We start from the raw sequence: 11553 nt of genomic DNA on the forward strand, positions 1-11553 counted from the left end.
ACACGAGTGGCCAAAATCGAACAACTAATTCAATAATGTCACAATAGTGTCACAAATCAAAGGTTTGTCAACCACAACATTCCAAGTGAAAAGATTTATGCCAGGAGAAGATTAAAAAAATGTGACTGGTGTTAGAAATATAATGATATATAATGATAATGATGAAAAGGTCTGGAATATATATTTTATTTTTTTTACATGTAAGACCTGAAATCATTCTCGTATTACATTAATTGATTTGCATTAGACCCATGTTGACTGTAGTCCTCAATGATTCAAATAAACATATAATCAATGGCAGAATTTCTATCATTAGCTAATAAACAAGAAGTACAGGGGCTTCTCATACTTGGTGCAGCACACCCGTTTGTATTGTATATGTTACACTTGCTGACAATGCCTGCTTAGTTGCCCCTGCGGGGATTGAAAATCATATTGGATTTGAATTTGTGGTGTAGCCACTAGCGTACTAGCCAATAGGTTTCCAATGCTTGTCCGCCTCTATAGGATAATCAACTTGCTACAGTATACTCCCATTCCACATGGGGGCAGATTGGTGTGAACTACTGAACTCTTCCCTGTCAAAGGAATTCCAATGGCTGAGCAATTTCTGCTGACTTCCCCCGCTTTCCCCTCCTCATATCAATTAAGATCTGTTTCCCTTTGTCAACAGTATGCTTTGGATTTTAATAAACGATGCAAGTCATTTGTGAAATACAATATGGCTGCTCGAAATGTGATATTATGTCACTTTAATTAGGCAATATCTGTAATGGAACTTTGGCAGTAGGGCAAGGGAGGGTTTTTGAATGTGTTGACTTCCGAACCATATCACCGGAGTAGACGGAAAATGCAGCTGGGAGTGAGGGAGTTTAGGAGGCTGCAAAGAAATGTGTCACGCTGATTCTGAAATGGCCCTCTTTGAATGTGATCTGTTGAGGTTGCCATTCAGCTCAGTCTCTGGGGCTGTTATCAGATGCCGTGGGAAGCAAATATTGAATGCTCAGATTAGTCATTCATTTTGTCATCTATCCCCCGGTGCATTGTTTTTATCCCCACATATCAGCCTCATGATCATAATGATGAAATCTTTATTTTAGCTGGCTACTTTCTGCTCGATTACACTTAATGAACAGTAAATGATTTATCATTGAAATGCATCATGAAAGGCGAGTCAGATGGACATTGGACACGTGTTGGTTTGAGTTAGACCATTAGGACGCAATCATCTTGATTGCAGACCACAATAGCTACACAAATCATTGTTATAATGCATGGTAAACTTGTCTTGGAATGAGGTATTTTGTATTTTGTCATGTATACTGCATGTAAATGCGCTGATTTTTGTACTTGCACACATGAATGCTAAATGCAAGATTTGTGTTCGACTCCAAACACCAAGAATAGGCAGCGCATGTCTTTCTTTGAGCTGTACACGTTTGTATTATATGACCACTAGAGCAGTATTCCCTGGTACTATTTCAGTTTTGTCTTTCTTTTTCCCCCCACGCAGCTCCTTTCCAACCTTCATATTCATTCCTGGACAGAGGAACATGTGGTCAGTATCAACAAATATCAGTCGACCACTTCCTCTGTCTAATTAGCCATTAATAACCATCATGGCTTCATATGAGCGGCTCCATTTCAATATTAATGCTTTTCCAATTCCATCCCCACAGTACTTTTGGATGCAGCAGATATTTGGGACAGGTATGTTCACCTTATAGTTTTATCAAACTGTAGGTATTGGTCAAATGAATGAACCCTTCATTTTGGCATGTATGTCTTGTCCTTTCATTTGCATTTGTTTTCCATGTTCTCAGGGGAGGGGGCAAGTGGCATGCAGCTGTATGGTGACCTGTTTAAGGAAAACCACATTACAGGCAAGAGGCTGCTGCTGCTCACGGAAACAGACATGCGAGACCTGGGGGTCAAGTCCAAAGGTCACATCATGCACCTCAAGGTACCATACTACCTTTCAAACTAAAGTGAACTAGCCAGTCATTTAACGATGTGTCCAAATTGTATAATTATTTCAATTGAGCTATATGCTCACACACATGTTTAAGTCTATGTATAACTTGCTTTCTCCCAACAGAGTGAAATTGAGAAGCTAACCAATGATTACATGGTGCTCTTTCACTTCCCTCCACTAATGAAGGTACTGTATGTCCTTTCTCTTTGTTATATAATGGTTGGCATTGTTTACTGTCGCAATATGTTAGCCTGAAAAATCTCTGTTCCACAGGATGAGTGGGCAGAGGAGGAGGAGGAGAGGAGGAAGATGGTTAATCTGGAGCTGGTGTTTGGGTACCACTGGAAAGCAGGAACATGTCACTCGGTAGGTTTTCAACGGACACTGAAAATATTCTATGACCAATAACCAAGATGTCTTGGAGGGAACCTGTATGTATTTTCATCCAAATACAGTCATTTTCTCAAACATTTTCAAATGTATTTGTAAACTAAACTTTTGTAAACTTTAGTCTCAGCTCTGGTCTGGTTCAAATGCATATAGGAATAGCTAACTAGCGGTCTTTTTTTTAAATCTATCTTACTCTTTTAAATTTCGGCAGGGTTAATACCTGCCTGGCACCCAAACAAAATCTTTATCTTTACCCCTCTCGAACAATACCGCTACAACTGGTGTTGTCATAAGATTTAAAACTGGTATGTCAAGAGCGAAATGCTCCTTCAAGATGCTATTTCTCTAGGTAAAGATGCATATTACGGTCCCCATCAAACTCAAGCAAACACTGACCACTGTTACACTGAGCATGCTTTGCCTTCAAGACATATCCTTGCAAGAGAAACAGATGAATAAATATTTCATCTAAAGCCATACATCCCATCCACCCCCACTTGCTCATCGTCCTTTGTTAGGGTCTCCGACGGTGGAGAAAGGCTGCTTCTCCACTTGCTGTTTGAATTTAATCAAAAATAGCCAATTTAGTCAGAAGTCGTTTTCTTTTTAGAAAGGCAAATGTTATTTAATCTTTCAGCTGTTCATTGTCCCATCATAAATAGTCCCCTTTCAGTGCGTTCGGCGGGGCTGAAACGAGCCTGCTAATTGCCTCCCATTTCTTCTGACATGTGGTGGTTTAGTGTGTAGAAAACACAGCAGGGAGAAGGAAACAGGAGGCTGAGAAAATGAGAGCTAATTATTTTCCCCCTGCCTGGTGTCAGGTTCCATGTCAGCCTTGTTTTTACAAACTGGAAGGTTTTTTGCACTAAATAAAACAAACCCGCACTGCGTTTTTTTTTGCCCCTCTTTGCTGGCGGTGTCATGGAAGCAGCTGCACTTCTCAAAAGACAAAATGAGGGCCTGCGATTGTGCGGCCACCATCTGACAACCACTGAGGGTCCCCTACTAATGAGGATATCACCGCGCAGCCAAGAGAAAGGTGCTGAATTATGTATGAGTTGCCATTAGACCAGACGCACTCCGGTCTTGGGCATCATTACCAGACATTGTTTCTGCTGGAGTGATTAGACCAACAAGTGGACTTGGGGGCCCTGGTGCGACTGCCCAGGGCCGACACGGGGCCGCTGCCTGGTGTGTCTTGGAGCCTGAGCCTTCCTCGCGCTAGCTCCCCCTTTGAGCCCCGGTCCAGCCCCTGGGGACAGTGTAGGAGTGGGCTGAGACTCCTCAGATGAGTGTGTTAGTGCCACTTCTTTGATGTCTTCTTCTGTGATCCCCACACAATAGATTGGCTCACACCGTGAACCGTGTGTGGTTAAGCAGTGACCTGTGGCTTCATGGCTGGCTTTTGGGGACGGCAAAATCATTACTGCTTTGTCAGCATGCAATATTCAGCAGGAGTATGGGGTTTGTTCAGATTTGTATTGCCTAGTGAGGATTTGATCCCTATGTGACTTGTGCAACAGTGATCGAAATACCGAGTTTATTTTCACCTAACTGGAATAACATTAGCATTACTCAAATGTGTATTTCACCAACAATAGCACCAGGTGTTAAGATACTGCAAACCCTATTCCCAACAGGAAATAATACAAGCTATCCACCATAGCAACTTATATTTACCCCTGAAATAAAACAAATGTCTCTGCAAAGATTGATAGGTTGTTCACATTCTCATTTACCACTTATGTCGTCCTTCATGCTATGATCATTCAAGAGACATGCTATCCTTTCTGTGATTCTGAGAGCACATCAAAAAGAGTGCAGGGAAAGCAATCAATCGCCAAACAAAATGATACATTTGTCTCAATTGAAGGCAACTCACAGTGGATACTAGGTGAAAGCAGGATTAAAATCTAAATGTACAACATAACGTGTGCTTCTGTCACGTATGATTGTGATTTAGTCATAGAAATTCATGTTACATTCCGGAAATGTTCAATTACAAGGAACTACCTCTAGGCTGTGCTGTTGGTTTAGGAAAAAATGCAGTTAGGTTCTCAACTGACAGCAGTTATTTCATGTTTTTTAAGACCTACAATCTGTCATTTTTAGGACTGCAAATGGAAAATGTACATTGAACTTGACGGAGATGAAGTTGCAATAACGTACATCAAGGATGTGACCTTTAATGCCAACAGACAGGATGTGGATGTCCTGAAGATGACCAAGGTGTGATCATAAGCATTACTCCAGGCAATGCACTGAAAGGGCATCAGGACTTAAAAACAGTCCCTTGTCCATTACATTTAGTTGTTGAAGGTTTTTTAGGATCATTGAAAGAGTGTACCTTTTTGCTAAATGTTATGCCACAAAAAATCCCTTTCTGTATCTTCAGATAAGTTTAATTATTCCTTAAATGAATGTCATTGCCGTGTTGAAGATGCCGTATTGAAGTAGCGAACATGTATGTAACATGTATGACGATTAATAACCAACATCAAACTATTTCCTTGCAGCCCCCTTTTGTGATGGACAAATGGGTAGTTGGACTATGGGAGAATGAGGTTGTTGACTGCATTGTAAATTATGAGGTGAGTCAGTCAAAACACTGCTATAGGAACAGGGCCCCAGGGAACCTACCTCCAGGGGGTCCAGAAAAGGGGGAGAGGGAACTCTCTGGGAACTGTGGGGGGATCTTGGAGGGTTGGTGGCCTGGTGGTTGGGAGCTTGGGCCGGTGGCCGATAGGTTGCTGGTTCGGGTCCCCGTTGTGAGACCTGTCGACGTGCCCTTGGGCAGGGCGTTGACCATGGTTGCTCCTGTGTGTCACTCTGGATGGGAGTCTGTTACATGACTGAATGTATTGTAAATGTTGAGTGGCTTCACTGCAGGTAGATTGTATGTTTTAATATTCAATAAAAAATTATAAATAATACAAATACATAAAACATTTGCAGTTTTATAGCTTCTCTCATGCTATTTTACACATTTTGCAATGAGGTTGAGAGAAAAGTTTGACGTTTTAAAGCTAATTTCCTGCAATTCTACACATTTTGCCATGGGGCAGAGAGAAAAATGTGCAGCTTTATAGCTAATCTCATACTATTCTACGCATTTGCCATGAGGCTGAGAGAACATTTACCAGTTTTAAAACAACATTTCTGCAATTCTACACATTTTGTCATGTGTACTGTGTGGTGTGCCTTAAAAATGTAATACATTGTAGCTAGATGTGTTCAATGTTTAAAATCCCCTACGGTGATTGTTGTGTCCCTATACTAGAACGATGTGAGATCACCCAGGTGTACGAGACATACCCATGCAGTGAGGTGGAACCCCACCGGTGGACGAGATGAGATCAAGACTGTGGAGTTGCTGATAGAAACAGCTCAGTTAAACATTGAAGGAAACCCCAGAAGCAGATCAAACTCAAAAGGTCACTTTTTATGGTGTTTTGGATGCAGATTTTATTGACAAATGATCAATTTAGAGCTGTCTTAAATACAGAATGCACAAAATGCATGCACACATCTATGTAGCCAACACTAGCAGTGGATGTTCTTTCTGCTTCCAGATGTGGATCCCAGATGGTTGTACAACCTGAGACAGAGGCAGCTGAAGAGCCAGTCAGCAGCACAGCAGCATGGTGCCCAGACCCCCACCGGAGGCTCAGAAACCCGCACCCTGTCTCAGTTCCTGTCTGCATATGGAGATCAGGCCTCTTCCTACGCTGCAGCAGTGCGGAGGTCTCCCAACAGCCCCCTCTCTCCCTGGTGCTCCCGCAGCTCGTCCCCCACCGCCGGCCTGTCCGCCATGCTCTCCCCCCTCTACCTGGGGTCAAAGGGCAGCAGCCCCTCCAGCACCACCTCAGAGAGTGCCTTGGAGCGCGAACGCCTGCTCAGTGCCGGGGAAGTGCAAGGTTACCACAGGCACAGAAGATGCATTGACAACTCATTGAGTGCAACAAGGGGACACAACAGAGACACATGGTCCCATACAAGGGGCAACTTCACACAGAATAAGTCAAGCAGAACCTCACAGCAAATGGGGAGGCCTCGGACCAATAATTACAGTGTAGCAGGTCAGAACCGGGCCAGGGTGATACCGGGCATATCGGAGGTGGTGGAAAACCCCAGTACAGAGCAAGAGGGGGCTAAAGTCAATGAGGGGGGATGGATCAAAGTGGAACGCCAGAAAAGATTACCTCGACAGGACAATAAACAGGCCAGAGGAAGACAGAGGAGAGGGTGTAGAGGTGGCCGTGGTGGACGAAGCAGAGAATAATTTGCTGTTTGAAAGTGTTAACATCTCTTAACAGACTGGACATCAGGTTTCCTTTGAACATTAACCTTCACACTACTTCTATATATACATTTTCTCTCTGGGGGGGATCTTTCTAGGTGTTATTTGAGCTAGGGAGAATTGTGTTTTAGGGAATGCCCCCAATTCAGTCTTTTAGGGCTGATTTCTGAATTGTACTGTTTGCACTGAAATATTTTTGGGATTTAGCATTTAAGCCTACATATCATTTGTAGTTGTATATTGTGAACTATTGTACATAAGCCTATTGTAAATTGTATAGCCTACATTGTCCTAATCTTTTTATATATGAGATATACTGTATAGCTAGATAATTATTTTACTACAATATTAAAAAGTGAATCTACCTATGGATACATAAATTGAATAGATTTTTTGTTATAGTCTATAACTATATGTTGGGTAAAAAAAAAAAACATACATGAAAGTTCAAAGTATTATTTCATTAAACAAGGACGCCACGACAACACCTGACGGAAAGGACGCGGGAGTTTTTCTATAAACCCGCCCCTTTAGGCAAATGTAGACCTTGTGATTTCGCGCCACGGCTTAGTACTTGAAAGGTTAGATGTTGGTGGATCCGTATATGACATAATGTTTTAAAAAATGTGCACAAAAAATAAAATTGTCCACCAGCGGTATTTTCTAAAGATTCTTTCACATTTTATGTGGCGTATATTTGTGGGTTCTATTTTTCTTTTAGACCGTCTTTTGAAACAAAAGTTTATACAGCTTTCAGGACACTTTCCTGGCGCGGGAGATTTCTCAGCCAGCGTCTGCTAGTTTCGGATTAGTGGGGTTTCTCTGCATTCATAAAAGGACTGCAGAAACTTGTACTCGAGTTTTGACTGAATTTCTTTGCAGAAAACTTTAAAGAAAACAAAATGCGTCCATCTGGCTCTAAGGTAATCCATGTTTCTTAGAGTATAATATATATTTATCTTAATATATCAAACAATAACAGGGTAATTTACTTATAGGATTTTATAGCTGCAGGGAATGTAATGCTAAGTAGCTAACTTTACATGGCAACAATTCTGCTGTGGTGAACTTAACGTTAGGCTCTTATTTTCTTGCTCACATTTTAGTAAACCTGTTGCCTTCGCTATATTATGCAAAAGCTGCTACAGACGGCCTAGGTCTTATTGGGGTTGCAATGCAATCATTGCTTTGCTTCAAATCCAGTATCCTAAAGGCTTAACGTTACCTAGTTACCATGTAGTTGTCATTTGAATCTAGCCAGTTTGGATGTTATAACAATTTCAATGTCTACTATCTAACAGTAGTTATACCACATAGTTTTGGCTACACAGATTTAGATTTTATTCTGGCAAAAGTTTTTCCATTTAAAATGTCGGTTTTGGCCACCATCAAAGTAAGTCTTACTTGGCTAATCACACTCCTTTGTATAGCCACCTAACGTTAACTAGCTAGCTTCAATGACCTTGTAAAAGATACATTTCTGTCAATGTAGCCTTGATATGGTTTAACCGTGCGAGCTTCCATTGTTGAATCTTGCAGTCACATCTCTATCACCATAGGTATTGCTGCTTCTCTCCTTGTCCAGAAGGGCGGCAGTGTGCAGGCACTTTCCAAAACTACTAGTACTCACATTGTTCACGTATCTGTGGTCTGAGCTTCCAGTCGATCCATTACATTTTTCCTGACTCGTTCATCTTGTCTCTCCAGCGGCAGCGGGCCCCCCAGCCTCCCTCCACCAGGATGGGTTTGCGGAGTTTCCGTAATGTACCTCTGGTGCCCATGGAGACATCCTCTTCTTCATCAGATGACAGTTGTGACAGCTTTGGCTCTGACGGTGGCTTTGCTAACACGGTAAGGCAAATTGCCACATTTCACCCCGTTTACAATCTGTGTTTGACCATATTCACTCATCGAATGAGTTATTTGTTGATGAAACTAACTGAAGGTTGTGCTTTCACTTTCCACAGAAAAGTAGCTTCAGGGAAGCTAAGAAGGTGGCGGAGAGAGCCAAGGTGTTTGAGGCCAGCTCGGAGGGAGAGTCTCTCAGTGGGTTTGAGAAGGCCTTCAGCAGTGAAATGGTGTGTTTTTTTGTATTGATATTACGAAGCTTAATGTTACTACGCAATGGTGGCTACTATACACAAAAAAACATTTCAGAATGTGTGCTCAGACAAATGTACTGTGTACTTCAGAGAGTGGACTCTGAGTCTGAGGAATCAGTGACGCCGCGGAAGAGGGGCCGCCGGTCCCAAACTCTGAAAGTGGCCATGAAATTCCCCACCAGGAGGGCCAGCCAGAAGAAGACTATTGCAGCAGAGCCCCCTAAACAGCCCAAAGTCGCTCCCAAACAGACCACTGACGAGGGAGACAACTTCATGGACAAGAGAGCGCTTAACATCAGGGAGAACAAAGCCATGGTACGACAGAATCATTCAGAGAAGTCGTTGTGGCTGTAGCTTGCCGAGGGACATTTGAGTGCTAATTATGTTATTTCCGTTTATTTTGTTTAGCTTGCGAAGCTGATGGCAGAACTCAACAAAATCCCTGGCTTCCCTAGAAGAACATCCCTGCCCATGATGAATGTGGTGAGTGAGACTATATGGAGGGATAGTACTGATGAAATATGCTACCACCATTTACATTTTTGGACTGTAGTTAATGCGTTTTTGTTTCCTCTGTAGCCCTGTCGCACCCCACGCCGGTCTCTGGGAGCCCCTGGACCCTGCAGGAGGAACCCTGAGCGTTCCTCTAGGCTCCACACTCGCTCCCGCTCCCTGGTGGACGGCCCCCCATCAGAGGAGGAAGAAGAGGACAAGTTCAGCCTGGTGCGCAGGAGCCGCTACTACGAGGAAGTGAGTGACGCACACACCCTTGTTGACCTCAGCGTTCGTTTGGTAACATCAAGTAAAGCGAAGAAAGAAATTAATCTCCCACCGTTTCCTGATTTGTCCTTTCAGAAATGGTGAATACCGAACTCCGGGAATTGACAGTTTGGTTGATATATTTGTGTGTTTACAGAAGGAGCCCCGTCGGTGCAGCTACAACAGTTTCCTGGCCTTTCCTCATGTGGTGCGGCCTGTGGAGGACATCTCCCAGACGGAGCTGGATCTGATCGCAGACAACGTGCGGCAGAAGGTCTACGACCGATCCACTGTAAGTTCCCTTTCTCCTACAGTGGTTCTCAAACGCCTGTCTTCAAAGTTTGATTTCTGTTAAGTCGCGTTCATACAGCCACGTTCACCAAATTCACCCCTCTAATGTTCTTGCTGTAGGGGTCCACTTGCCATCAGTGCCGCCAGAAAACGGTCGACACCAAGACCAACTGCCGTAACCCGGAGTGTGTGGGGGTGAGGGGTCAGTTCTGTGGCCCGTGTCTCCGCAACCGCTATGGAGAGGAGGTCCGTGATGCCCTGCTGGATCCTGTAAGTGCTGTACTCTTCTTCTCCGAGCCATCGACAGATTATTTGACTGTTTTGTCAAGAGAATGGAGCCTTGGTTGACATTGCCCTGATCTCTTGCAGGAGTGGGAGTGTCCGTCGTGCAGAGGGATCTGTAACTGCAGCTTCTGTAGAGCCAGAGAGGGTCGTTGTGCCACTGGAGTCCTGGTCTACCTGGCTAAATACCACGGCTACGACAACGTCCATTCTTATCTCAAGAGGTAAGGCTCTTTCTACTTATGAACTAAAACCTTTTGTCTTGCAGTCGTATTAGTACTTTGACTGCTACTGTGTTGGGAATTAAAGATGTCTGTGTCTCTGCAGTCTGAAGAAGGAAATGGAAGAGAGCCAGTAAACCGTGGAGAATGTAACCGGATTCTGGACCTGACTGACGATGTTGTCATGTGATATGGCTTTTATATTCCATAATGCAAAACAGTAGATTTTTCTATTGCTCCTGATTCTGAAAATGTTTACATTGTTTTAAATGTGTACAGTTTTACTGTCAATTACGTGAGTGGTATGTTTATACTGTGACGTTTGCCTGTGACATTCACACTTTTAACCTGCAAGTTTGGATAAAAACTATGTATAAATTGGTTGTCCTCTGTGAATTGTACTTGAGTCGTCATTTTTTTTTGTATAAGACGATTAGCTTTAAACTTCAATAAGGTTTATTTGCAGTTTGTAATAAGTCTCAGCTAGCCTGGGAGTGTTCGTCCGTTTGTGCTAACGTTCCACAATGTTTGGCATGTGACACGAAGTACAAGGAGTGGAATGTTAGCCTGAAATCCAGACCGGTTTCGTGCTAACTCTGAGAATGTTAGAGTATGTTCTCTCTTCCCAATGTCACTTTTGACTCTGCTCGGTAGTCCACCATTGTCCCATTGTACCCCTGAGGTGGTGAGGGTGGAAAGGGCACAGCTAGTGGGGGCTATTTCCTCCTGAACAGAGAGAAACGGATATACTACAGTGCCTGGTTAAATCCTTCATTAGATAACTGTCACTAATGGTGTGGAAACAATTAGCAGTCCGTAATGGGAATCTCATACCTGTAAATCATTTATCCTATTATAGCACTTTGTTGCTCTGGTCTTTTTCTCTCCTTTCATTTCCCAACGATGTTTTACAGTGCAAATGGTAATGTTCTCAGGTGTCACTCGAGTGGCAATGAAAGTTATTGCCGGTATTTTGCGTCCAGTGTGTGGTACTACACAGGAAATGTCGTGAGGTAAATCTTGGGTGGCTCGTTGCTATTAAGCCTTTGAGAATGTACTTCATTTGACCTGCACCATTTCCAGTGAACATGCTCTCATTAACACTGACACCTTTTGAAATTACTGTCCACACTTGAGCGTTTTTGCTAGTCTGGTAGGAGACTTTCTCTCTTATTACCAGAGTTGCTACTCTAATTCGGAGTGCACTGCTTTCTCTTTTTGTAAAAGTTGCCA

At 43.1% G+C, this 11553-nt stretch overlaps 2 protein-coding genes across 5 annotated transcripts in view; both read left to right on the top strand.

Moving 5' to 3' along the window:
• The window catches only part of LOC106581757 (mitogen-activated protein kinase kinase kinase 20), a 38553-nt gene extending 31229 nt beyond the window's left edge, over positions 1-7324 (top strand). For all 4 annotated transcript variants that reach the window (XM_045704483.1, XM_014164026.2, XM_045704484.1 and 1 more), the window contains 9 exons: positions 1514-1558; positions 1680-1710; positions 1824-1963; positions 2099-2161; positions 2249-2341; positions 4478-4594; positions 4882-4956; positions 5646-5799; positions 5938-7324. In XM_045704483.1, the coding sequence (XP_045560439.1) occupies positions 1514-1558; positions 1680-1710; positions 1824-1963; positions 2099-2161; positions 2249-2341; positions 4478-4594; positions 4882-4956; positions 5646-5799; positions 5938-6647 (1428 nt within the window). In that variant the 3' untranslated portion in view covers positions 6648-7324. The remainder of the gene's footprint in view (positions 1-1513; positions 1559-1679; positions 1711-1823; positions 1964-2098; positions 2162-2248; positions 2342-4477; positions 4595-4881; positions 4957-5645; positions 5800-5937) is intronic.
• cdca7a (cell division cycle associated 7a) lies at positions 7307-10716 on the top strand. The gene is made up of 10 exons (XM_014164030.2): positions 7307-7588; positions 8373-8516; positions 8633-8743; positions 8858-9082; positions 9176-9250; positions 9347-9517; positions 9684-9818; positions 9938-10087; positions 10187-10323; positions 10427-10716. Exons 1-10 carry the CDS (start codon positions 7568-7570, stop codon positions 10455-10457), a joined length of 1200 nt encoding a protein of 399 aa, XP_014019505.2. The 5' UTR covers positions 7307-7567; the 3' UTR covers positions 10458-10716.
• The last annotated feature ends 837 nt before the right edge of the window (positions 10717-11553 follow it).

This window comes from Salmo salar, chromosome ssa21, assembly GCF_905237065.1.
Source record: "Salmo salar chromosome ssa21, Ssal_v3.1, whole genome shotgun sequence".
NCBI lineage: Eukaryota > Metazoa > Chordata > Actinopteri > Salmoniformes > Salmonidae > Salmo > Salmo salar.